This window comes from Leishmania donovani, chromosome 23, assembly GCF_000227135.1.
Source record: "Leishmania donovani BPK282A1 complete genome, chromosome 23".
In the NCBI taxonomy this organism is placed as follows: domain Eukaryota; phylum Euglenozoa; class Kinetoplastea; order Trypanosomatida; family Trypanosomatidae; genus Leishmania; species Leishmania donovani.
The window spans coordinates 746661-770997 of NC_018250.1; the positions used below are offsets into that span (position 1 = coordinate 746661).

Consider the following 24337-nt stretch of genomic DNA (forward strand, 5'->3'; position numbering starts at 1 on the left):
TCATCAGTTTTGGATGGCAGCCGGGTGAATGGAGTGATGCGCGTGTGACGGAGCACGCCTCTCGCGTCTCTGGTCTGCATGGAAAACGGCCTCCGCTGATGCAGCTGACGACAGTTTTCCTTGCAGCGTGGCGAGAATCCTCTTGAGGTGACGGATGCGTTGCTGTTGATGTGGTGATGAGGGAAGGAGACAACCACAGAGGAAAGTTGCGGCGTGTGACTCTCGTCCCCTACCCCACGCACAGATTTTCTTCAGCCTCTATCCGCCACACCTTTCTCTCTCTCTCTCAATGCGTGCGACACAAGCGCCAACACAGAGAGACGGATTTTGTTTGCGACCGCACCATCGAATGTGACGCGCGCGAGACTGACGTGGTGCGTTGCTACAGGCTCTTATCGTCCTTCATTGAACTGGTAAGACTGATAAGACCTATACCCGCACACCCCGCTTGCCCACGCGCGCAAGAACACGAAGACTGCTAGACGACAATGGGCGGCGCTACTTCGAAAGATCGCTATGACCGCGCTGCTACCACCGGCATTCTGACGCTCAACACGCAGAAGGTCAAATCGTGGTCAAGCGTCACGAAAGCCCTCACGAAGTTGTCCACTCTGCGCATCATCACGATCACCCACAACCCTCTCCGCGACCCCGTCCCGTATGCCTTCACCGCCCTTTCTCTCTGGCGCACGCTGGTTAGCCTGGACCTCTCTCACAACGGACTCACGTGCGCGTGCGCTCTCGGGAGTGAGGCACCGTTGTCCAAGACACACGCTAAGGAGGCACGAACACGCATCGCGGCGGCTCCCGTGAGCAACGCTGCCCCCAGCACCACACGGCTCCCCCTCGAGTCACTCAACATTTCCGGCAACGATCTGCACATGCTGCCTCCGCTCCTCGCTGCTCGCTTTCCGCGCCTGCGCCGCCTCGTCTGCACCGACAACAAGACGACGCTCGACATTCCGCTTTCGCTGGCGCGGTGCATTGGCCCGAGTAGGAGCCTCGAGGTGGTCGCACTCCAGCGTAACCAGCTGAAGACCTTCGTTATCGCTGACAACGCCGTCGATAAACCATTCCCGGCGCTGCGAGAGCTCCTCCTTGATCAGAACCACCTGGGCGGCACTGTGAGCTTGGGTTTCGCAGCGGACGAGGAGGCGCCAACGATGGCGTCGCTAAGACGGATCAGCTTAGATGAGCAGAAGGGAACGGAGCCGCTCCGCCGCGTCAACGCGGCCATTTTCGCGCACTGCCCAGGCCTCACTTCCCTTTCTCTCCAAGGTAACTGCAACGAGGAGGAGATCCATGACTCACTCGTGCAGTCCGACATCTACCGCAAGTGGCAGGAGCGCCAAAAGGAGGTTGTCGACAAGAAGCTTCACGCCGGTGGCCAAGCGGAGCTCATTTGACCCATGCCGTTTCGAGAATGCACTGCAGACCATCGTCTGGTCGTACGCGAAATACAGCGGCGAACCAATCCCTCAGCCACAGCGTCAACAGGAGAGGCTCGCGGCTGGCCTGTTGGTGTGGACCTTGCCGTTGCTGCATTGAGGTAGCTGGCACAATATTTCATGTTGCTTGCTGTCCATTATGGCGATGATGTTATTGCTGAGCTGATGTGGTGCGCACCTCTCTGTTTGTGTCGCAGTGTCACGCGTCTCCCGAGTAGATCGGCGCCTGAGCTGTCGGTCTTCATCTCTCGTCCGCTCTTTGTCGTCCTCCATTGTTTCTCCTGGGTGGCTCACCTTGCGTGCGCAGCTGCGCCTTATTCCTTCCTCTCTCTCCTCTCTTCCCTATTCCTTTCCTTGTGAGCCTGAGCGGTGAACTCCCCGACCGTCGAGAAGACGAGAAGTCATGGAAACCAAAACGAACGGCAGTGGCCCTCAAGAGCCGCATCAATGGAATCCGTAGCGCCTTGTGCTCGCCCTCAACTCCCTCTCTGCTTCTGTCCCCTTCTTAGCGGCAAGGAACGCGTTCTTGCCTGGACTAATCGCTTGTGGACCCCTCGCCTACACCTCACACTCCGAAGTACCCCTGGCCGTGAGTACTCGCACACACACACACACACATATATAGGGCACACTGCCCACACCTCTCGCACCCCATCAAGAGCGAATGGGGCAGTACACACGCGACGAGTGGTCGCCGTAGCGGCTCTGCTTCGCTGCATACCCGCCAACGCCACTTGTCGCGCTCGGTGTGCGCGTGCCGGACTCTGGTGTGGATGGGCAGTCGCATGCTCACGGTCTGCGGACCCGATGGCGAGGGGGGTCTCCCTCGACGAGCGCACACGCATCTCCGTGCAGCTCGCACCCGGGGGCACCCCGGGTGGCTTGGCGCAAGCGCCCAAGACGACGGTTTCAGGAAGCGCAGAGCTTGTCGGCGCAGATGCAGTCCACGCTGGCGCACCGGGCACATGTAGCGATGGCAGGGCCGGGCTGTGTCTTCTACGTAGCCTCCCTCACCCCCCAGGCTCCGGCAGAATACGTGCGCTCAGCTTGTCAGCCCGACGAGGCGCAGTGCCTCAGGGGCGGCTACTGACGCACGCGGGGAGGGCGAAGGGGTGACGCCTGCGAAGGGGGCGCGTTGGAGGCGGGGGCCTCTCACTACCGTTTCGTGAGTAGAATCACCGAACCCAAAGCCGCAGCGAACCGCCAAACATCCGAGGGGAGAGCGCGCTCCCCCCTCACCCGCGGGGGGCATTCAAGTGGACGTGTGTGCACGGCTGCCCGTCCTCCCCCCTCTCCCCGCTGAGTGGCCGGTTGAGGGGCACTCCCGCAACGTTCTCTCTCTCACCCTCCTGTCGGAGGCAATGGAGGGATGTGCCGGTGTGCGCATCTGCCTGCCCTTCCTAGCCCGTCCTCCGCTCTTTCTGTCGGTCTCCGTCTCTTCATCGTTTTCTCGCCACTTCCACGGAGGCATTCCCGACACAATTTTTTGGCTCCCCTGTGCCACTGCCAGCTGTGCGTCTTTCTCTCTGTATCGACGCTTGTGCTCGCATGTGAGCTGCGCGCGAGCAGGCTCAGCGACACCCTCTCCTGCCAGTAATGACCGCTCTGTGTATTTCTCCATGCCACTGTGCTCTCTCGCTCTCCGCACCCCATGTGCCCCGCCTTCTTTTCTCGCGCTTGTGCGTGTGTGCGTTTGTCGTCTGCCGAGGTTGCTGTTCAGCCCTCGTGGCCGAATCCTCTCCTACACGCGCACACATGCTCATGTGTGCACGCTTCGTCACCCGCCTCGCCACCCGCCGGTGGGTACTCGGTCCTCCTGTGCTTTTTTTTTTTGTCCCTCTTTCTCTTGTGCCGGCATTGCTTCTTCAGCTCGCGCCCTCTCCCTGCCCATCTGTCTCCCACCCGTCACTCCTAGAGGCTCAGCTCGCCTCCGATTTTGCAACTTGAGCTGTGGAAGATGCAGCACCGCGCCAACCAATGCGTGCGCAGCAGGCAGGATGTCTTTTCCTTTCGTTTGCACCTATGCTTATATCGGTGCGTCTCTTCGTGTGCTGGTCTACTCGTCTGGGGAGTCTCTCTCGAGGGAACGCGAGAGGCAGGGGGGAGAGGTGGGACGTGGAAGGGCCGATGAGGGAGCGATGCAGCCAAGAGAGGGGGCGTGCCCGAGCTACCGAAGCGCACAGGCAAGTCTCACCAAGAAAAAAAAACGCAAAAGGGCACAAGGGGAGCGATGATGATGTCGGCAGAGCAGGGGCAGGTGGAGAAAAACTCCTGCCCCCTCCTTTTGCTGCACCCTTCCCCAAATCCGTGGAGTATTTATTCTTTGATTTTGGAGTATGACAGGGTGAGCAGGGGGAGGTGCTGCTCATACGCGCGCTTTCTTCTTGTGCGCTCGCACATGTGACGCACTGCTTGCTGATCCTCCTCTCTCTTCTCGTCTTCACTCCACTGCCACTTCCCTGTCGTTTGGTTGTCGTGCTGGCTGCACTCGCTTCTCTCAGATGAGTGTCGGAGTGGCGACCCTCCTCGCTGCTGCTTCCGGTGCTGTGCTGCGCAGGTGACGCACATAAACTCATCAACAGCAGCCGGCTGCGGACGTTTGCCCACAGGCGCGCACACTCATCTGCACACACCTACAGTTTCCGTGTGCGCGGTGACCACCTTGCTCGGCACATCGCTTGTGTACCCGCGCACACTGGCTCCATGTCAGCTTCCTCGACAGTATCGGATAGGCGCGTCTGCATCTTCTTTGACTGTCGTGTCGCAGGCGATGGCAGAGGCTATGAGGAGCTGCGGCAGACCGTGTACGCGCAGTGCAGCCAACTGCTGACTCTCTCCTACCTGCACTACCAAAGGAGTGGTACCACTCTCTCTGCGACCGTCCATCTCGTGACGCACAATCATGTGGAGTCTTTCGCGACACCGTTCTGCGCCACGAGCACCGGCCATCCAATGGATTCTGGCGCTGCTGGCGCGATAAGTGGCCTTCGCGCACTTGCAGCCGCCCAGCCGGATCACAGCGTCAACGCATGCGGTGCCGCCATTTTCGGCAATCGCATGGTGTCTGTGCTGCCGCACGTTCAGCGAGCACTGAGCGGCTCGCAGCAGCGTCATCAGCTTATCCTCTTCTGCTCCTCGTACGTCAGTCACACGGAGGCAACGCAGAGTCTGTCAGGGCTTTGCCTTGACGCCTCGCCGCATCAGCGGCTGCGATGTATCCTGGTGGACTGGGAGGCAGTGTGCGTGACTGTCGGCGAGCTGGCGAGCAACGTACGCGTATATCGCTGCTCTCGTAGTGCGCGTCAGCTGCAGGCCGCAATGCAGGAGATTCTTTCCTTCTTTCTGCTGCCTCATGTGCGCTCTTCACGTCGCCTTGGGCTGCAACTCGGTTTGCAGGCGGTGCCAGTCATTGCGACGATCTGGCATTACGGGGCTTTCCTTGACGGGCGCGACACCATCGGCAGCGTGCTGGTGACAGATCGTGCGTCGTCTGCTGCTGCGCCTGTGGCCGGCGGTGCCGTGCACCAACGTCTTGCAGAGACGAATCACCGTCATGATCGTGCCACTGCGGCATCGGTGGTAGAGAGGGGTGGTCAGGACCCCTGGGCCACGCTGCATCTACGCGCAGTGCTCGAAGCTGACAACATAGACGAATCGCTCCTGATGGGAGACACATGGACTCTAGCCCTGGACACATCGGCCGCCTCCACCTCCACCTTGACCTCCTCTTCTGCGCCCTCGTGGCCATGCACCGCATCGTCAGTGGCGCTCTGGCACGCCTTCTGCGACGCCTTCCTTGGAGATGCGCTCGTGCTCACCGGTGAGGAGACGGGCATCGAAGCACACCGCCATGCAATGCAGCCCCATCATCACTTCGTGGCATACTTCATGCCGGACAGGACGATGCGGGTGCGCGAAATTGTGCCCCCTGAGCTGCGCTTGGTTCCGCTCCCCGCGCTCCCAACGCGCGAAGGGCTACGGGAGCAGAAGGCGTATACAACAGAAATGCAGCGCCTTCGAGAGCAGCTGGTGTCCCACTGCGCCTCCTCCTCTTTCTCACTTGATGCGCTTCTCTCAAGTGGATGGTGCGGTGCGGCGAGCACACCGTAGAGCGCCCTGTTGCACAGGGCGGTGGGGGAGGCGTGAGGAGCTTGTAAACATTTGCGCGTTTCGTTGCTCCTGTGCGCGTCGGTGAGCATGCCTGTGTGTCGCATCCCCCTCTCCGTCCCGCGTGATCGTCACTTCGCGCCTGGACCACGCTCCTGCTGCTCCACATCGCTTCCAGTTGCTCGTCGGCCGATTTTTTTTTTCCTCCTTCGGTCGTCCTCCATATCTGCTATGCACCGTTTGCTGCCTATCAGGCGCACGCAGCTCCGCTACACGCTAAGTTGCACTACAGAATCCACCATCGACGAAGGCCCCCCTCCCCAAAAAAGGGGTAGGAGAAGGCCAAGGGCTCTGCAGCCGACCCCCTTGACGTCGCGGATACAGCACTGCCCCGCCCCCGCCTCTCTCAGGTGATATCATGCGCTGCCGCAGCTTCCTCGTGCAGTGGCTTTGCAATGACGCAAGCGCCACCTCATACCAGCAGAACACTCGCGAGGAGCAAGCGTCATCGCCGAGCCGACGTATGCAGCCGCCTCTGCTGCAGCGCGGCCCATTTTGCTTGCACTCTTGCTCTCCTTGCGAGCGCTACCCACGCCGTCTTTCTCTTGCCCCATTTCCATGTTCTCTGGATGCCTCCACCTCTCTGTCTCCGCATCATCACAGTACACGCACACGCCCACTCACAAAGTGCTCGCACATATCCTAGTACCGCTGAAGGATATTTCTACCTCGCCTCAGTCTGTCCCCCTTCCTACTCTCGTCCCGCCACCGCTTCCGCAGGCCGCGCACCTTCCTCTAACGGTTCTCCTCTCCCATCTCTCTTTAGTTTCATAGTGATTGCCTGTGCGCCCCCCACGCGACATCACTGCACGGCGCGCGCGACTTTCCTTTGCGGCTTTCTTCTCTGTAGTACTGTGTGGTGCTCATTTCCGACTTTCGCCATCATGCCGCGGGAGGCCTGCAGTGGACTGTGGAGGTCGGAGGACATGGTGGTCCTCTCCCTGCACATGCAGCGCGAGGTGGCCCACGACGCCGTTCTCAAGCTCGGCGAGATCGGCCAGTTCCAGTTTGAAGACCTAAACAGGGACGTGAGCGCCTTCCAGCGCGACTTTGTGCAGGAAGTGCGCCGCTGCGACGACATGGAGCGCAAGCTGCGCTTTCTGCAAGAGGAAATCGAAAAGGCCGGTGTGACCACCATCGTGGACGGCGGCGCGGAGGGGGAGACGATGTCGTCGCTTGAGCACAAAATCGACGAGGTGTACTCTGAGGTGGTGGAGCTCAATGAGCAGTACCAGGCCCTCATCGAGGAGCGCAATCGGTCCAAGGAGCACCTCGAGATTCTCTCGCGCGACTTTGGCGGTTCAACCGGCGATGGGGTGTTGATGGTGACCGGCGTCATTCCGAAGGAGCGCATTCCGCTCTTCGAGCGCCTTGTGTACCGTTCCACACGCGGCAACTCTATCATGCGCACGGACAATATCGATAAGCCCTTCTACAACATAAACGCGAACGAGCCTGTGTACAAAAGCGTGTTTGCCGTGTACTTTTCGGCCCCGCGGTTGCGCGAGAGGCTTATCAAGATTGCCGAGGCGAACGCGGCGACCGTATACAGCTACGCCGACTCTGAGCAGCAGCTGACCCGCATGCACGCCTCCCTGCAGCAGCAGGTGGACACGATCACCCAGACCCTCAACCAGTCAGCCTACCGCCAGCGGCAGGTGCTGCTTGGCATTGCGGCTGCCTGCTACGAGTGGCGCCGCGCTGTGGTGACGGAAAAGGCGGTCTTCTCGACCATGAACATGCTGAAGTTCTCGGGGTCGACCGCGATCGCGCGAGGGTGGGCGCCGGTGCGCTCGTGCGAGGACATCCGCACGGCGATCGCCGAGGCTGAGTACCTGAGCGGGGCGCAGGTGGCGACGATTATTGAGGAGCTGAACACGCAGGAGACGCCGCCGTCGTACTTCAAGACCAACAAGATCACGGGTTCCTTCCAAAGCATCGTGGACAGCTACGGTATGGCCCGCTACAAGGAGGCGAACCCCGGCGTATTCACGATCATCACCTTCCCTTATCTCTTCGGTGTCATGTACGGCGACGTCGGCCACGGGATCATCCTCACCCTCTTTGCCGCTTTCCTAGTCTTCAAGGAGAAGAGCTTGGAGGGGCAGCCTTTGAACGAGATCTTCGCCATGATCTTCGGCGGCCGCTACTTGCTGTTGCTCATGGGCTTCTTCGCTGTGTACATGGGGCTCCTGTACAACGACATGTTTGGCTTCTCCATCGAAATCTTCGCCTCGGGCTACCGCTGGCCGCAGCTGCCACCGGAGGGCCCAGACGGGATCGTGTACCCGTCCTTCCCCACAGGCCGCCCCAGCGTCAAGCCGGAATCGCCGGTCATCTTTGGCATCGACTCCGCCTGGTCGGAGACGGAGAACAAGCTGGAATTCTACAACTCCATCAAGATGAAGTGCTCCGTCATTATTGGTGTGGCGCAGATGATGGCTGGCGTGTTCATTTCTCTGACGAACTACATCTACTTCAACGACAGCGTCAAGGTGTGGTTCCGCTTCGTTCCGGAGGTGGTGTTTCTGTCGTGCACCTTTGGATACATGTGTGTCCTCATCATTGTGAAGTGGCTGACCACCTGGGAGAACACGCACGATGCCCCGTCGCTGCTGGAGACGATGACGAACTTCTTCCTGGCACCGGGAACCATCACCCTTCCGCTCTTCTCTGGCCAGGCTGCCCTGCAGGTGATGCTTCTGCTGGTGTCCTTGGCCTGCGTTCCATGCATGCTGTGCGTCATCCCGTATGTGGAGAAGAAAGAGCACGACCACAAGATGCAAGAACGGGCTGCCCACCCGCCTGAGGACGGCGAGGAGGAAGAGGAGGACGACTTCCAGTTCAGCGAGATCATCATCCACCAGATCATTCACACGATCGAGTACGTGCTCGGCTGCGTGTCGAACACCGCCTCGTACCTACGTCTGTGGGCCCTGTCCCTCGCCCACTCGCAGCTGTCGGAGGTGTTCTGGAGCTTCGCCTTCCTCCTCACGGTCGACTACGACAGCGGCACCGGAATCTGCATCTTCTTTGGCTTCGCCGTGTGGATGGCGGCGACGATCGGCGTGCTGCTCGGCATGGAGTCCCTGTCCGCCTTCCTGCACGCGCTGCGTCTTCATTGGGTGGAGTTCAACAACAAGTTCTACGCCGCTGACGGCCACGCGTTCGAGCCGTTCGACCTCGCGGAGTCGCTGAGCAAGCTGCGATAAGCACCTTCACCGACACCAGCACCCGGCGGCCGTGCAGAACGTGTGGATGGGGTGGAGCGCAAAGGTGGCTCGCTTGTACCCACTTCTTCGGCGACTTCGGTGTGCGGCGCATAAATGGAGCGAGAGAGGAGGCTTGCAGGACCATCGCGGTGCTGTATTTTTTCTTTCGATTGCATCCGTGTGCTCGCGACGACTCAAGCGGCGTGGCCTCTTCGCCACTTCTCTCTCTGTTTGTGTGTGTGTGTGTGTGTCTGTGCCTTGTCGTGGGCGAGTGGATGTGTGGCGTGAGTTTGCTTTTGCGTTCATTCGCTGTGTTCCCTAAGGCGCAAGAGTTGTGAAAACGAAAGCAGAGGAAGCAGGCAAACGGACCGGATGGCACACTACCGTGGGCCCACCAGATACGATGGCGTGGGCAGTCGCGATGAAGGCTGGTCGGGGGAAGGGCACACAGCGCCGCTGGATGTTTTTGAGGCCTGCGTGTGCCCCTTCCTCCTCCCCTTCGCCACCCGAAGCTCGGCGACGCTCGCGGTTCTGTCGAGGCGCACACTCAGGAAGCAGCAGCAGAGCGTGGATCACTTCTCGGGTATACTACATCCGCTCGGGTGAAGGAGGGTGCCGAAGAGCAGAGGCGCTCGCTTTGGTCGTGCCACCAGCGGATTCCACGGAACGGCGCCTTTGGAGCAGCGCGTGGAGGTAGGTTTGTGTGTGTGTGCACGGCACGTATATTCGCCGCACTCGACATTATCCGCTGCTCTACCTCTCTGTCTATGATAGTCGCTTCTCCTTCGTGTCCCCAACGCCGCGGCTGCGGGGCGCGGTGGACACGTTGGCCCTCTTAGCCGCACACATACTTGCGCACTCGCACAAGTGTTTGGACGCGTGCTCACTGCTCACACTCCCACTTTTTCCCTCTCCTGCCGTGCCACTATCGTCGCCTCCTTCTTCCGTCAGTGTCCCTGCGTCTGTGTAAGTGTTTGCGCGTGTGCTTGAGTGCGTGCACGTGGCCGCTTCATCGCCGTTGCATGCTCACAGATTTCTTCTGGCGGAGCACCTCATACGAATCCACCACCGTCTTGCTGCGCGCTCTTTCCTCGCTCTTCGCCGCGCGTGTGTGCCGCTTCCGTCAGCCAAAATCCTGCCGCACCATCAAAGCAGTGGAAAGGACAATGTTGCACATCACGGCGGCTCGACACGCGCAGCTCTTCAGGCTGACGCAGCGCAGGTTGCAGTCCGGCACCTTCACGGCGTGCCCGTACCATCAGGCCAAGGAGGGATCTGCCACGGTCATGGCGCAAGGGGCAATGGAGCACTGCCCCGTGGTGGGCACAACGCCGCACATGGGTTGCCCCGTGGAGGCGAGTCTGTGCGACCGCCGGCCGCCGACCATGTTGGCAATGGTGTCGCAGATGGGCAAGTCGCAGCTCTCCGCCTACGTGGCTGCCACGGCGTTGGCGGGATACGTGATTGCCGGTGGCACCGCTCCCTTAGTCGCGGCTGCCGTCACTACCGGCACAATGTTGCAGTCCTGCTCCGCCAACACGGCGAACCAGATCATCGAGGCACCGTATGATAAGTTAATGAAGCGCACCTGCCGTCGACCTCTCCCGATGAAGTTCCTCTCACCCCAGGCAGCTACGGCCATCTCCGGCATGGAGCTGACCCTCGGCACTGGGCTGCTGTACTGCGTCAGCCCACCGGCGGCGGCCTTGGGCGTCTTCAACTGGTTCTTGTACGTCTGCATTTACACCCCGCTGAAGCGCGTCTCCGCCCTCAACACGTGGTTCGGCTCTATCGTAGGAGGCGTGCCCCCGCTCATGGGAGGCTTTGCCGTCGCCGGTATCATCACGCCGCCGGTGTGGCTGCTGGCGACGTTCCTGTTTGTGTGGCAAATTCCGCACTTCAACGGGCTCGCCTTCCACTGCCGGCGCGACTACGAGGCGGCCGGCTACAAGATGCTAGCCTTCTACAATCCCTGGCGCGCGTCCTTCTACGCTGTTGCCCTCTCCGTTATGATGGCCTTCCTCACTCTCGTCTGCCCGACGCTCGCCGGCATGGAGGTGGAGGGGGTGTGGTACTACTCGGTGACGGCCGCCGCCAACGCGCTCATGATCTACAAGTCGCTCCTCTTTCACAACGAGCCGGTGCGCCACTGCCGCGGCTGCTTCGTCTTCTCGTATGTGTACCTCAGCGTGGTCCTCGCGGCGATCATGCTAAACCACATTCAGCCGATGCACCTCGCGCAGCGCGCCATAGACTATGTGGCTGCGGAGGCAACCGAGGCGTCTGCAACGTCGTCGGCGGTAGTGTCCACCGCCGAGACGTAGTTCGTCATCGCAAACGAATGCGCAGACTTGGTTGTGCCTCGCGCACCCTCGAAAGGGATCTCTTGCAAGTGAACAGGCGCACGCACGCTCCCCTTCTACCCCTCGCATTGCCACTTATGCGCATATCGGCAACCGTGCGGGCGGGGCCGGGCGCCGGCTTCGATACCGCTCTGGTCCAGCCTGCACATGTTTCTAGGAAATCATCCGTGGCACGCAAACAACGCTCCCGCACGCATGCCCGAAAGAATGACGACTTTGGCTCGCCACTGTGCCGTTTCGCACGCCAACGCCGTCGCCTTCCTTCCATATGCACCTTACCCAATCCTTGAGGACGCGTTGGCGATCACTGAAGTCTACTGGGCTAGGAAATGGCAGCGTTGCTCCTACTGCGTCTTTACACGAACTACAGCGAAGACGTGGCGGTGGTGGTGGATTAGAGGCCTGGCGGCGCGGCACCTGCTCGGCTTTGCCCCCCCCCCCCCCCGGTCGTGCCATTGACCACAGTAGCAGACAGGCAGCGAGGGACGTTGCCTGCCCCTTTTCCGTTCGTTACAGTACCGTCATAGCATCACATAGCAAAATTATCTAACTTACTCTTCTTACGGTGATTTGCTCTTCTTTCCGTCTGTGTGTCGTGCTCTGCCGTCTCTCCCTCCCTCGTTTGTGCGGATGGGCTCGGATGGACTACACATCCCGCTCCCTTCCCCACGCCCGCTTGGTGGCTCTCACGTTCTCCAGGATGAGGGCATTGCGGACGCCACCACAATTTCGTTTGCCTTCCTCAGTCGTTTGTTCGCTTCCTTCTCGTTGCTCTACTCGGCGTGTGACGGACATGCGCATCCGCTTACGCGCGCGCAACGGTCATGTTGCGGGGGGTTTTCGCTCTGTCTAATTTCTCGACTTTCCCTGCAGCCTCTGATTTAGACACTGCACAAACAGATAAGGGCACGTGTGTGCTCTCGTTTACGGCGTAGGACTCGTGCGCGTGTGCGTCGCGCTTGTTGCGTCGTCGGATGCGTATGATTATGTGTTAAGGAAAACATCTAAGCCACTGTTTGCATCGGTTTGCCGTTGCCGCTTGCTGCGAATACGCGTACTCACACCTTCGCGCGCTACGCACTCGCTGACCTTGTAGAAAGGCAGGCAGAACCGGAAAAAAAATGAGAGAGAGAGAGTACATGCAAGGGCCGTGATGCGGAAGCTCCCCAGGACTGCATTCCCTGCCCACCATTTCAAGGCTGCGTCTCTCTCTCTCTCTCGCTTATTCACTCTCTGCGCGCATGTGGGGAGGGGGCGCCTCTGGTACGCTGCAGTCAGAGGGCGGTAGGGGTGAGTTGTGGAGGGAGCGTCGACTTGTGCGTTGCTTCTCCACCCTTTTCTCGCCTTCTCTGCAGCGAAAGGCGATACGGAAGAGTGAGGAGCTGTACGAACTCGCCGCATGAGAGCCGAGCGTTTCTCACAAATGTTTTTTCTGCCTTTATAAAGGGCGGCAATAGGCGGGAAAGCACTGACGGCAGGCTGGGGAAGCGGAGGGGAGCGGGAGGGGGGGGGCGTATGGGGCCGGGTTGGACTGCTGAGCGCTGCTGTGTGCATGTCTGCCCCTCTTCTCTCCTTCCCTCTCACTGAGTCTGCCCGTTTGTTGCAACCATACCCACGCGCCTCTTTGTTTCCCCATTCTTTCCCCTGTGCGTTCACCTTTGCCGGCCATCATTCCTGCGATTTAAGCACGTGCATGCGCGTGACTGTGTAAGCAGAGGGGAGAGGGGAGGCACCGGCGCCGTTCTTCTCTACTCCTCCGTGCTGCGCCTTTGTTTTTCTCCGTTTTGCCTGGGCTCCTGATGATGCTGATAATAGTAGTGGTTGGGCGGAGCCGCCTCAATCCCGCTATTCATCTTGCTTTGCGTTGATAGATGGGTGGCGCGTGTGTGCGCCTCTCCTCTCTGTTCGTTGATCATGTTGTGTTCTCTATTCACGTTTCTCATCTGTTTTTGTGCGCAGCTCCGCCCCTCTGTCCTTCCCTCCTTCTCTCGCCACCATCTCGCGGTGCGTGCGGATGTGCGAGTGTGGGGGGCGTGCCGGTGTGCCTGTTTGAGACATGTCTCATCGTCGTCATTAGTATTTGACGAAGTGTTGCAAAATCTACAAAGACGGAGTACTGCGCCGCTTAATGCAGCACGCGTCGTGAATGCTGTGTCTTCACCAGTCGGTACAGGTGGCGGGATACTTGCCGCCTCCTCAGCAAAACAAAATACATGGTGCCGCTCAACCAGGAAGGGTGAGAGGGCGTTCTGCCCGCAACAGATAGTGTTTCGACCATCCTCCTCTCCCAATACTTCGGCACTCTCAATGCCAGTCTACCTCATCGCTGGAGAGGTAACCGAGTAAGGGGTGATCTGTTATGCGCACACCACTGGCACACGCGCGCTGCTTTACACTCCCTCTGCTGCCCCTCTTCTGTGCTGACTCTCACCAACTTCGCCTCAAAGCAGTCGTAGGCGTCATTCACAGCGCGTTCCCCTCCGTGGAACGGTGGCAGCACTCTCGAAGAACCGCGCTTCCGCATAGACCTTCCCCTCCCCCCTCTCCCACACCAACCCACCTCCACCTACGTACAGCGCCATAAATAAACACGAGTCTTACTTCCGGCAGTGTAGATTGAGCGCGGGCTGGCTGCTGCGCCGTTTTGGCGCCATGTCCGAAGGCTCTGCGCCGCAGCCTCCCATTCCAGCCTCTTGGGTGCACACCGACTTACAGAAGCTACGACTGCGACGTGAGAGAGTCACCGTGATCATGCATCTCAAGGAGCTGGAGGATCATCGGCGGTATGTGGAATCGCAGCTTGGCGCCGTAGAGCAACGCACCAGCCGTCAACGCTCTCGTATAGAGCAGCTGACCAAGGAGCTGCAGAGCCTGACGGCGGAGCTGGCGCCGGAGCTGACGCGCCTCGAGGAGGGTCACCGCATTGCTGAGGGGATGCGAAACCAGCTGCACTACCAGAAGATCATCTGCCGAGCCTCCTCCTCCTACAGCGGTGAAGTTTCTAGCTTATCGGCTGCAAACGGCGCAGGCACCGAGGATCCGCGCACCTCCATCGCCTGCCCGCTGTCGGTGCACGGCCTCTCTCTCTTTCCCCGCTGCGTTGCCAACGCTGCTCGACCGCAGGCCGCAGATGTGGATGCCTTTCTGCAGCGCTGCGCACCGCTCTTTCAGTGGAGTGAGGAGGAGCAAGCGGTGAAGCCGCCGTTCTTCTTCGATGAGCCCTGCCTCATGGAGCGCGGCACTGATGGGACGCTGAGTGCACCCGAGGAGAGTGGCCGCCGCGATGCAGCAGTGTGCCGCAACGCGGCATGCCCGTACTGGCACCGCAATCAGCTTACCCACGTCAAGATGGCGGTCATGGTCTTTCTAGACTCCGTGCGTTGCCATTCGGTGCTCGACGAGCATCTGTGCGCCGTCACCCACACGACCGCCCGCCTGGCGCGTCAAGTGCATCACGCGGACTCCATCTCGCTAGTATGTGCCCTGCTCTGTGAGGTGCTGCAGACTTTGATAGCGACTGGGCTGCATGTGAGGCTTCTCACGGACAAGCAGTCGACACGTGCGATGATGAGCGCACCCACTATGAAGACGACGGACGCGCAACGCGCTGCACCTGCCCGCGCCGCACTTCTGCGCAGCGCCGAAGAGGTGGAGCGCTGGAGCGCTGTCGAGCAGCAGCAACAGCAGCACTCTGCCAGCACCGACTCTTTATCGGTCGCGACTGCAGCTGCTGCGCAGTTCCAGCTGCATCCGAGCTCCTTGTCGTGGCGGTGCATGCTGTCCGCCGTGGAGGACGTCGCGCAGCGGCGCTGGCTTGGACGTCAAGGCGTGGTCTTGTTTCCTAGCTCGCCAGAGTTGCATCTGCAGTACGTGCTCGCAGTGCTGAGCAGCGGCGGCAGCGCCGCTGAAGTGCTCGAGACTTGTCTGGCATCCTGCCGCACACTTTCTGCTCAGGCGGCAGCCTCTGTAGTGGCGGGTCTGGACTGTGGGCAGTACGCCACCAGGGTGGCACGCCATGCTGCGTACTTGCTTGCTCGCGTGTTTGTGCACGTGGCGCAGACGGACACGGCCGCAGCTTTGGCGTTTCTGGCGCCTCTTTTGAGCTCCGACGCGGAGGCAGGCGTGGCTGCCCTTCTCCTCCCGTTGGCGCGTCAGAATTTGACGCTGCTGATGGTGGCGCTGCGCCGCACCGGTCACCTACGCTACACCAACTTCCTCCCTCTCGCCGCCATCTCCGACATAGCCCTGGAGCTCGCATCGCCGGATGGCGCTAACCCGTCAGAGAGCGGCCGTGACGCACTCTATGCAGCATTGAAGCTTGTCATGTCGTACAAGCGTGACCGCTTCGATGCGCAGCTGGTGAGCTGCTGTGACGCAGCGCTGCAGATTAGCGTCCTGCGAACCTTCTCCTACCGACTGGCCTACATCGAGCGCGTGGTGGAGAAGACGGTGCCGGAGTCGCCGCTATCGCAGGGCGTTCTGTACAGCGAGTACGTGGATGCGGTAGCTGAGCAGCAATCAGTGCATGCTGCAGCCCTCGTCGCCGACGCTCTCGCGCGCCATGAAGGGGCTTCCTGTACGCTGACGCTGCTACTGCGAGGACGCCTCCGCATGTGGGGGGCGTCCCTCTCATCGGACGCGCAAAACGCCGTGTCGGCGTTCTGCGCGGCGAACCAACTCTCCCTCGACGAACTCGGTGACCCGGTGCACCTTCGGGGTGCCTTCCAGACGCCTTGTTTCTCACGTTCTCCACCTGTCGAGTGGGTATGCGCGTACGCGCTCCACGTGATGCACACAATGGGTGGCGAGGCTGCCGCAGAGTCTGTGTGGGCGAGGATGGACGCGCTGCCGGTGGAGTCGCTGATGCATGACGTAGTGGCTGTCGCTTTTTTCTTTCACATTCTCCTGCAGCTCAGCGGGGAGGCTCGCAGTGCGACGCTCTTCCACTGCACCGTGAACCGCTGCCTTTCCCTCTTTCTCGAGGCGCACCTCCTCAGCTGGAGCGCACTGGAGGGGTCAGCGGAGAATATGATCGGGCTGCCACACTATCTGAGTCTCTGCATCTACCAAGAGGTGCCGCTGCTGCTGGGCCCTGGCAGCGACGACACGTTTGCGTGGCGCTGCCTTGTCCTGGAGGTAGCGGCCCGCTTGGGTGTTCTCCATCCTCTTCTGATGACCGACTAGGCCCCGTAGGGTGGTCTTTGCGTGTGCACACGTGTCGGCCGTACCGCGTTCGTAAGCGCTTCCGTCACAATGCAGTTGCACCAATGCCTTCACACCCTGGAACAGAGGTTGGAGGAGGGGAAGACCCTTGCGCGATGACCCGCCTCCACTCCATCTTCTTTGCGCCGACCTACGCTGCGTGTGCCTGCGTGCGTGCGCCAGTTCTTTCTCAGCTGGACACTTTCTCGATGGGCACGTGCGATGCACTGCTGCCCAGACGCAGACGTGGCAGCGGCGGTTCGCGCCGAGCACGTCGGGCCCTCCACGCTCATGCGGCATAGCGTCTTCTGTTCAGTCTTCATGTTGTACGTTTCCATCTCTGCATCCCGCCTTCCTTGTTGTTCTCTCGCACATATCTCCGCACTCTGCGTGTCGTGCCATCTGCTACTATCCTGCGCTTGCTTCGTGTGCCTTTCATGCGGAGCGTTCCAAAACGAACACTCTCGTCGCCGTGAAGGCCCACCGCCGCCGCTTGGTCAAGAGCACACCTCTTGTGTTCGTGTCCTCCGTGTGGGTGCTTCAGGAAAAAAGGTCAGCGTGACTTTGGAGAAGGGCAGAAAAGACGTGCGGTGCTGCAGCTCACCAGCGGAGGGGATAGGCGCGCAGGCAGACGCTCTTCCTCTGTTCCCGCTAGCGGCGGGCAGCTTTCTTTGCCCTAACCCCCCTCTCTCTCCTCTGTCTTTGCGTCCTTCCGACCTCCCTCTTCTTTGCAGTGCCGAGACGCAGTGTAGCAAGACGCGCAGACCGTGCGGAGTGTTTCCCGGCACTCCAAGGACACTGTGCAAGACACACACACACACACACACATCCGCACATTTTTGTCTCCGTGTAATATACAGCACGGCCGTTGCGCACACCCCCGCATGCGTTTGTGGGCGCTAGCTCCCCCCCTCTGTGTTTCCTCGCGCCTTTGAGTGGGACAGGGGGGGGGGTTCATGCTACCCGCCTCCCTGACGTTTGAGCCGCCATCCGTGGTGGCAGTCTTCGCGTCGCATGCGGTGTTGTGCTGGGAGCAGCCGCGCACTCCACACACCACGTCCTTCGCGGAGCACATTGCGTGGGAGTATCAGATCGAGTACAACTGCTCCTGCAGAGTTAGACAGCAGCCGTACCGCACCACGGGCGGCAACGCCTTTGCTCTCCTGGCCACCCCGCACGAAGGTGAGACGTACTACGTGCGAGTCGTGGCCAAGGCCCGCTTTGCAGGATCCACTGCTGGTCTCGTCTCTGCCAAGGCCGCGTTCACGGCGTCCTGCAATGTGGCCATACCCTGGCGCTGCTCTGCCCGATCGCCGGTGTGCGTCTTCGATGCGCTCTACCTTAGCGCGAACGTGGAGACGGAGGACATTGCGGCGCTGAGTGCCGCGCGCAGCTCCACCATCGACAACGCGGCAGCGCTCGACGTGAAGAGTGTCTGCTACACCCTTGAAGGCGATATTGCTGTGCACACGTATCGCATGCTCTACAGCGGCACCGCCGCACTGCCGGTCGGGCAGGCAAGAACGGTATACTACATGGTGGCTACGACGCGGCTGCACACAGGCAAGCGCACCCGCGCAATGGAGTTGCTGAGCATGATACAGCGCGAGGGGGCGTCGATCGTGTTCTGCGGGATTGGCGACGGTGGCCGTCTCGCCCTGCGCGCCGCCCTGACCTTCTTGTCGTTCCTCACGACGGCGTGCCCTGCTCTGTGCGCATCGGTCCTGTGCATCACCTACGGAACGCCCCGTCTGCTGCTAAAGGAGGGACCGCGTCTACTGGCACACACCCTCCCTCTAAGTGGGCAGCTCCTGCACTTCACGCAGCTGCCACTGATCGAGCACACGCCTCTTGTGAGCGACATGGCGGCCCTATCGCAGCGGGGCTCTGGCGTCGCCGTCGACACACCACCGCTAGGCTACGCAAACGGGTTTTACCGCAACATGCTCTTAGGGGTGCAGTGCCGGGTGACAGACGGGACTGGACTGCACTTCCGCCTTTCATCGCCAGACGAGCTGTCTACCGAGGCGGAGGAGGCGGAGGCGTTTGACGTTGTAGGGCAGCTGCGCGCGTTATCACAGCTCTTCTTTCCATCTTCGCCGCCATGGCTGTCGCCGTCTGTTACGTCCGTCAGCTGCTGCACGGAAGGACCGCTGCTGCACGTGAGTGTAGAGGGGGCTAACTTGCATTACTGTCCTCGGGTGACGTTGACACCGTCGTATCCTCGCGGCACTCCGCTCTTCCCACGTGTCGTCGCTAGCACTCCGCTTCATCTCGAGTGCACTGCCTGCCTCCTGCCTTGGGTGCAGCAGCATGCTGCTGGTCACGGCTTGCGTGACGCGGCTCCATTGAACATATCGGCGTTTCTCCTCGTGCAGACGTCCCTGGGTACAGCCTTTGCTCCGGCGCCGGCGACGGTGGTGCTCCCGGAGGACTTGCTCGAACTGTTTTGCGCGGCGCAGCAGGGCTCTGCACCATGGAGTACCGAAGCTGCTCCGGGGCTTGTTGAGTGCGCCTTGCAGCTGCAGCCGCTTTATGTCTTAGCCGGCACTGGCGGCGTTGCTTTTCCAAGTGCCGCAGGCAACGCGCTGCACAATCCGCTTTTCGAGTCCCTGTGCGCTCTTGCATCTGCGGCTGAGGTCACCCTTTCGTCTGGATACGCCGGTGCGCCGGCCAAGCCTGGTAGCGGATTGCTGGGCTTCATTAGCAGTGTGGGGGCTCGACTGTCTGCCAGGGCGGCGGACGCACTCACCGACGCGGTACCAGCACTGCGTGTGCCCGGCATCGAGGCAGCCTACCTGAAGAACGCGCTTAAGGAGTGGACGGGCACTGACTTCACAGGCGCCGAGATGTGGAGGTCGCGATGCGCGTCGTGGAGGCAGCGCATCTTCGGCGGGCTGTCGCTTCTCAGTGGGATCTCGTACCGCAACACGCTTGTGCAAATGCTCAGCGTGCTCGACGGCGACGCGGAGGTGGACGAGGATGCCCCGCTCGCTTGCATCGAGGCGTGCTTGTATGCCCACACAAAGTACCACATCAAAGCAGCGCAATCTTCACTGGTGCACATGGACCAGTTGCTGTACACTGAGCTCTCTCTTAGCAGCTTTTACGGCGCGGTTGCCCACATCTTCAAGAGTGAGGCCAGCTCGGCTTCCGGCTCACCGCTGCCGTATCTCCGCGAGTCGATGCTGCTGTGGGCACTGTGCCACTGCTTCGAGCTGAGGCGTGAGGTGGCGCGAACGACATTCTGCTGCAATGTGGGGTGTGCAGGGTGCGGTGTCTCGACGCTCTCCTCATGCATCTCGTCACTGTTGCACCACGAGGAGGCCCGGCGCCATGGACGCCGTGGGACGTGCTTCCGCACCGTCCAGTGCCGCATCGCGTCGAGTGGCCTATCGGCTGTTTACTTCGCTGCGCAGACGGGTGTACGGTGTTGCGTCTTCCTGGCTGCGGAGGCGGCAGACTTGACGAGAGCCGAGTACACCTCAATGAGCGTTCACATTCAAGAGCACTTGACCTACGCTGGGCAGCATGTGTTCCGGGTGATTACAAAGGCAGACGAGCACCTGCAGAGCATCTCGGACCTGCGCAAGGAGCTTGAGAACGACACTTCAGTGGCTGCCTTGATGTCACGGGTTGGCGCACAGATGTTGGGCGGGTGCGGCACAGAGGAGCAGCGGCTGGTGGTTGCTCTCGCCCCATCAACCTCTCGACTTGTGGAGCTTATTGCCTGTACCCCCGCCGAGGTGGAGCAGTACGCGCAGAGACTGCGCTCATACTCGGAGGCACTGCTCTTGGACTGTCTCCGCCTTAGCGTTCTTCGAGGGGACGCTGACTGCACGAGGACGGCTTAGGTGCTTGCTGCACTGCAAATGAGCGCCCGCATAGCTGAATGCTATAGATGTGCGGCGCCGTGCCGTTATGGACTTCACTTTGCCACCGTCACACACGTACACGCGAGGAGAGAGCGAGCGTGTGTGTGCGTGCGTGTTTGGTGAAGTGCAGCGTCGGCGGGACTGGAATCGGAGAACGCGCGCGAGTGGCTGCGTGGGACGTGGAGCAGCTGACTGGCAGCCGCTTTACTAAAAATAGATTACTGCTGTTATTGCTTGCATGCCCGACGCCGTGCCACGCGAATCTGCAGGCCCAGGGGTGCTGCCCCTCCTCCCCTCTCCTCTCTACAGCCACCCTGTACTATGCAGCAGGCGCCACGTGTGTGCTTGCGCGTTGAGCGTGTCCGCTGCACGAATCTTGTCACTGCAGCGACTGCCTGATTTCTCTATGCCTTCTCGGGCATGTTGGTGCTGCCGTAGAGGGAGGGTGGAGGAATAGAGAGAGGAGACCGGCGCACCTACACGTGCGCGTATGTGCACGTCGCTCCTCCTTTCTCTCTCCGCCGCCTCCGCATTTCTTAGCGCACGCAGCGTGCGTGAGGGTGTGCGGCGAGGGCGCTCAGTCAACGGCTGCCTTTTCGGTGTCAACGACGATCTTGGCTTACCTCTATTTCCGTCCCTCTCCGTGCCTCCTGCATCTATTCTCGTCGTCACCACCATTTGCCTCATAGTGTCTGCCGTTCACCGCTGAGGCGTCGTTAAACAGACAGCTTTAGGAAGGTCACTGCGTCCTCACCACCGATACCATCGAGCGATCGACAGGCTCTTCACAGGTGCCGGCCCCCACACGCAGCGGGGCCATCACTGACTCTCGCGGTTTACCTTTCTGCCGGCGAGTCTGCATGAACTTAAAAGGAGCGAAAGCTGAGGGAGGGGCGTTAACCAGATGGACGGCGACCCGCGCGTGAGCGCCCTACAATGGGAGGTGACCAAAGAGGCCTCGACGTCGCCCAAGACGTGGGCGGAGCTGGCCCGCACCACCGCTGCAGCCGCCGCGGCTGATCCCGTGGAAAGGGCGAACGCGGTGACGCTAGTGTACGAGCGCGCCTTGCGTGCGTTCGCCTCCTCCTACAAGCTGTGGACGGCCTACATTGGCTATCGCCAGCAGGAGACCAGTAGGTTGTGCGGGCCGAACGAGTGGTTCCAAGCGGTGCGCGAGGTGTACGAACGGGCGTTGGCCGAGCTTCCGAAGATGCCGATGCTCTGGGTCGGGTACATGGAGTTTGTCGTTGCCTCTGAAGTGCCGCGTGTGACAATGACGCGGCACATACTCGCGCGCGCCCTGTCCGCGCTGCCAGCGACTCAGCATCATCATCTCTGGAAAGTTGCGAAGCGCTGGTGCGCTATGCCCGTCGTGCCCAGTGCCACCGTGCGGGCTGTCTGGCGGCTTTATCTGTCCTTCCAGCGCTCCCTGCATGCGAAGCGGGAGTACTTTCAGGTGCTCGTGCAGAAGGGCGACTTCAATGGGTTTCTGCAGGAGTGCGTGCACCTGGGGCTGCCCAACAAGTCGAATAAGGGCGCCGTCGAGGAGCGTGACCTGCTCTTGAGCGACGTGAGCTTTTGGGAAACGGTGCAGACGGCGCTGCAGGGAAAGGGCTGGCGCTTCACAGGCGATATTGGCCCGCTGCGTGAGCTGGTCGCTCTCGGGAAGATGCACTGCGCCTCCCCGGTCGAGCTCTCAATGGCCTTCGCCGTTTTTCTTTACGGTCAGGGGCACATGCAAGAGGGCCGACAGGAGCTGCGCCAGCTGCTGGACGAGGCACCGGAGGCCCAGACGCTGATCTCGCTCTACCACCTTGCCGTGGAGGTGGAAGACCAACTCGTGGAGTCTTTCGCCGTGGATCCCGATCTCAGACGCCTCGACGACGCCGCGTACAACGGTGTAGTGCAGCATCTCTTCGGTGACGGCGACCCACTCAGCCACCTCGAGCGACTTGCGCACGAGTTCCCGCTGCTCCTCAATCAGGCGCAGCTGCGGAACAGCCCGCACAATGCAACACTGTGGCTGAAGCGTGTGGAGCTGCTGCAGGAGGACGTCTACGCCGGCCGCTCCACCTTTGACGATCTCGTCGCTCTCTACCGCCAGGCTATTCAGCAGTGTACTGCAGGTATGTCGCGTGTAGACGGCGCGGCGGCGCAGCTGTTCTCTTCTTGTGCCCAGACCCTCATTCGTGGCGGCAAGCTGGACAGCGCCATAGCGGTACTTAGTGAGGGCACGTGGTGCGTGCCATTCACCAGTGCCGCGCTCAACGTGCAGCTCCTTGGTCTTCTTGTTGAGGCTCAGCTGATGTCGTCCGCCTCGCCCTTGTCAGTGCGGGATGCGCTCGCGGAGAGACTGACCAGCGGCGCTCGCAGTGGCGCTTCAAAGCGCAGCCGAAACGGCCTTCTGCAGTCGAGTGCAGCCCTGCCCCACGTGGTGCACCACCCACACGCGTGGATCATGTGGTGTGACGTTTGCGCTGCCTACGACTCGGCCAACGCGGCCGCTTGGCGCCGCCTTGTCGAGGCACTCGCCAGCTCGCCCGCTTTCTCTGCGGAAGCCGCCTGCTACGTGGCTCACAAGGCCTACATCTGTAGGCAAGAGTCCGTTGCGGTCATGATGCTGGAGAGGGCCGTCGCTGCCACGCGGCAGCAGCCCACCGCGCAGCTTTTTGTGCTGGAGCAGTACCTCTCCTTCCTGTACACCCGCGACGGCCGACAGATGCCGCTGCATCAGTTCCGCGAAGTGTTCAGCCTTGTGCAGCAAGTGACCCCGGTCGCCATACGCACTGCACCGTCTGCTGTCATCGACCTGCACGTCAGCTGCGCTTACATGGAGGCAGCGATCGGCCTATACGGGACAGCTGTTCGCATGATGCAGGAGATTTCCTTAGTCGCTACTGCAGCGCTGCGGGGTCGTGATGAGCACCTCCGTGTCCTGCAGGCCATTCTTGAGCACTCTATCACCTTCACAGAGCAGCGCAGGGGCTACGATTCGGTGCGCACGTACTGCGGGGTTCTTGTTCAGCGCCTCCAGCACGCACTCCTGCTGCAGCGTGTTGCGCTTCACTGGGCCGCGATCGAGAAGCGCTCTGGCAACACGGCACAGGCGCATCTTATCCTCGACGCGTGCGGGGACAGCCAGGACCCGTCCACGGAGCATGGCGAGGTGTACTGGCGACTGTGGGAATCTCTCTGCACAAGTGTGGAGGAGTTTGAGAAGGTGGCTCGGCGACGCCAGCAGGCATTGATCCGCTTCAGCAAACGCGAGGGTGCGAAGGGAGTGGAGTAGAGTTGCTGGCATGCGTGCCTGTGTGACGTGCCGCTTCCACAACGCGGATGTTCGTGCTGTTCGACTTCCCCTACGCCCTCCTTGGGCAACGAAGAAGAGCCGCATATGAAAAGAGGCACCGAACGACTGAGTCGACCCTGTTTCCCACGCGTGACTGTGTAGATGGGTGGCTCTTTTTGCACCCTTACCTCCTACCTGTTGCTGAACTGCGCGCCGGCTGTGCCAACCGTGTAGAAGGTGTGCTTACGATCGCAGATTCCTCGCCGCGCTCTTGTGAAGCGGCCACAGGCATTTCTCGTTACTGCGTGCATGCAACGGGCCCTCATGATGGCGGAGGACACCTCGGCGGCTGTATCCGCGCCTGGTGCCCACTCTGTGGGGAATGTGGGAGGGGGGGGAGGGGGAAGCCACGCAGCCTGCAGCCCGACCTCGGGTGTTGGCTGCAGACTCTCGGTGTTGGGGGACAGATCCGGGCTCGCGCGGCGCCGGAGAGATTTACCGTCCTTGACCGCTCTTGGGCCCGCTCAGCACAGACCGTCTCGAGGATTCAGCAAAAATAAGCACGCGATGAGCTGTGTGCAGGCGCTTTCACCCATCGCTGGCATGGCGCGTCCCATCCGAAGAAAGCCTCCACACGTGAGCAGAGCACGAGGGATGCACGGAAGAGGCACGAAGAGGTCCGTGCGAGTCAACTCCACAGTGCATGTGTGCGAAGTATGCAGCATCTTCTACATCCCGACCGAGTGGGCTGATGAGGCACAGATGCCGGAAGCGTGACGAC

The 24337-nt window shown here is 60.9% G+C and overlaps 7 protein-coding genes across 7 annotated transcripts; all 7 read left to right on the forward strand.

Moving 5' to 3' along the window:
• Positions 1–488: 488 nt before the first annotated feature.
• LDBPK_231890 (hypothetical protein, unknown function) lies at positions 489–1406 on the forward strand (the record flags this gene model as incomplete). Its single annotated transcript, XM_003861033.1, has 1 exon — positions 489–1406. One exon carries the CDS (start codon positions 489–491, stop codon positions 1404–1406), a length of 918 nt encoding a protein of 305 aa, XP_003861081.1.
• A 2745-nt stretch (positions 1407–4151) lies between these two features.
• LDBPK_231900 (hypothetical protein, conserved) lies at positions 4152–5558 on the forward strand (the record flags this gene model as incomplete). Its single annotated transcript, XM_003861034.1, has 1 exon — positions 4152–5558. One exon carries the CDS (start codon positions 4152–4154, stop codon positions 5556–5558), a length of 1407 nt encoding a protein of 468 aa, XP_003861082.1.
• Positions 5559–6499: 941 nt separating this feature from the next.
• LDBPK_231910 (vacuolar proton translocating ATPase subunit A, putative) lies at positions 6500–8827 on the forward strand (the record flags this gene model as incomplete). Its single annotated transcript, XM_003861035.1, has 1 exon — positions 6500–8827. One exon carries the CDS (start codon positions 6500–6502, stop codon positions 8825–8827), a length of 2328 nt encoding a protein of 775 aa, XP_003861083.1.
• Positions 8828–9849: 1022 nt separating this feature from the next.
• LDBPK_231920 (protoheme IX farnesyltransferase, putative) lies at positions 9850–11151 on the forward strand (the record flags this gene model as incomplete). The annotated part of the gene is made up of 1 exon (XM_003861036.1): positions 9850–11151. The coding sequence occupies one exon, from the start codon at positions 9850–9852 to the stop codon at positions 11149–11151; it is 1302 nt and encodes a 433-aa protein (XP_003861084.1).
• A 3267-nt stretch (positions 11152–14418) lies between these two features.
• On the forward strand, positions 14419–16374 carry LDBPK_231930 (hypothetical protein, conserved; the record flags this gene model as incomplete). The annotated part of the gene is made up of 1 exon (XM_003861037.1): positions 14419–16374. One exon carries the CDS (start codon positions 14419–14421, stop codon positions 16372–16374), a length of 1956 nt encoding a protein of 651 aa, XP_003861085.1.
• A 974-nt stretch (positions 16375–17348) lies between these two features.
• Positions 17349–20246, forward strand: LDBPK_231940 (hypothetical protein, conserved; the record flags this gene model as incomplete). The annotated part of the gene is made up of 1 exon (XM_003861038.1): positions 17349–20246. The coding sequence occupies one exon, from the start codon at positions 17349–17351 to the stop codon at positions 20244–20246; it is 2898 nt and encodes a 965-aa protein (XP_003861086.1).
• A 925-nt stretch (positions 20247–21171) lies between these two features.
• LDBPK_231950 (hypothetical protein, conserved) lies at positions 21172–23556 on the forward strand (the record flags this gene model as incomplete). The annotated part of the gene is made up of 1 exon (XM_003861039.1): positions 21172–23556. One exon carries the CDS (start codon positions 21172–21174, stop codon positions 23554–23556), a length of 2385 nt encoding a protein of 794 aa, XP_003861087.1.
• Positions 23557–24337: the final 781 nt, after the last annotated feature.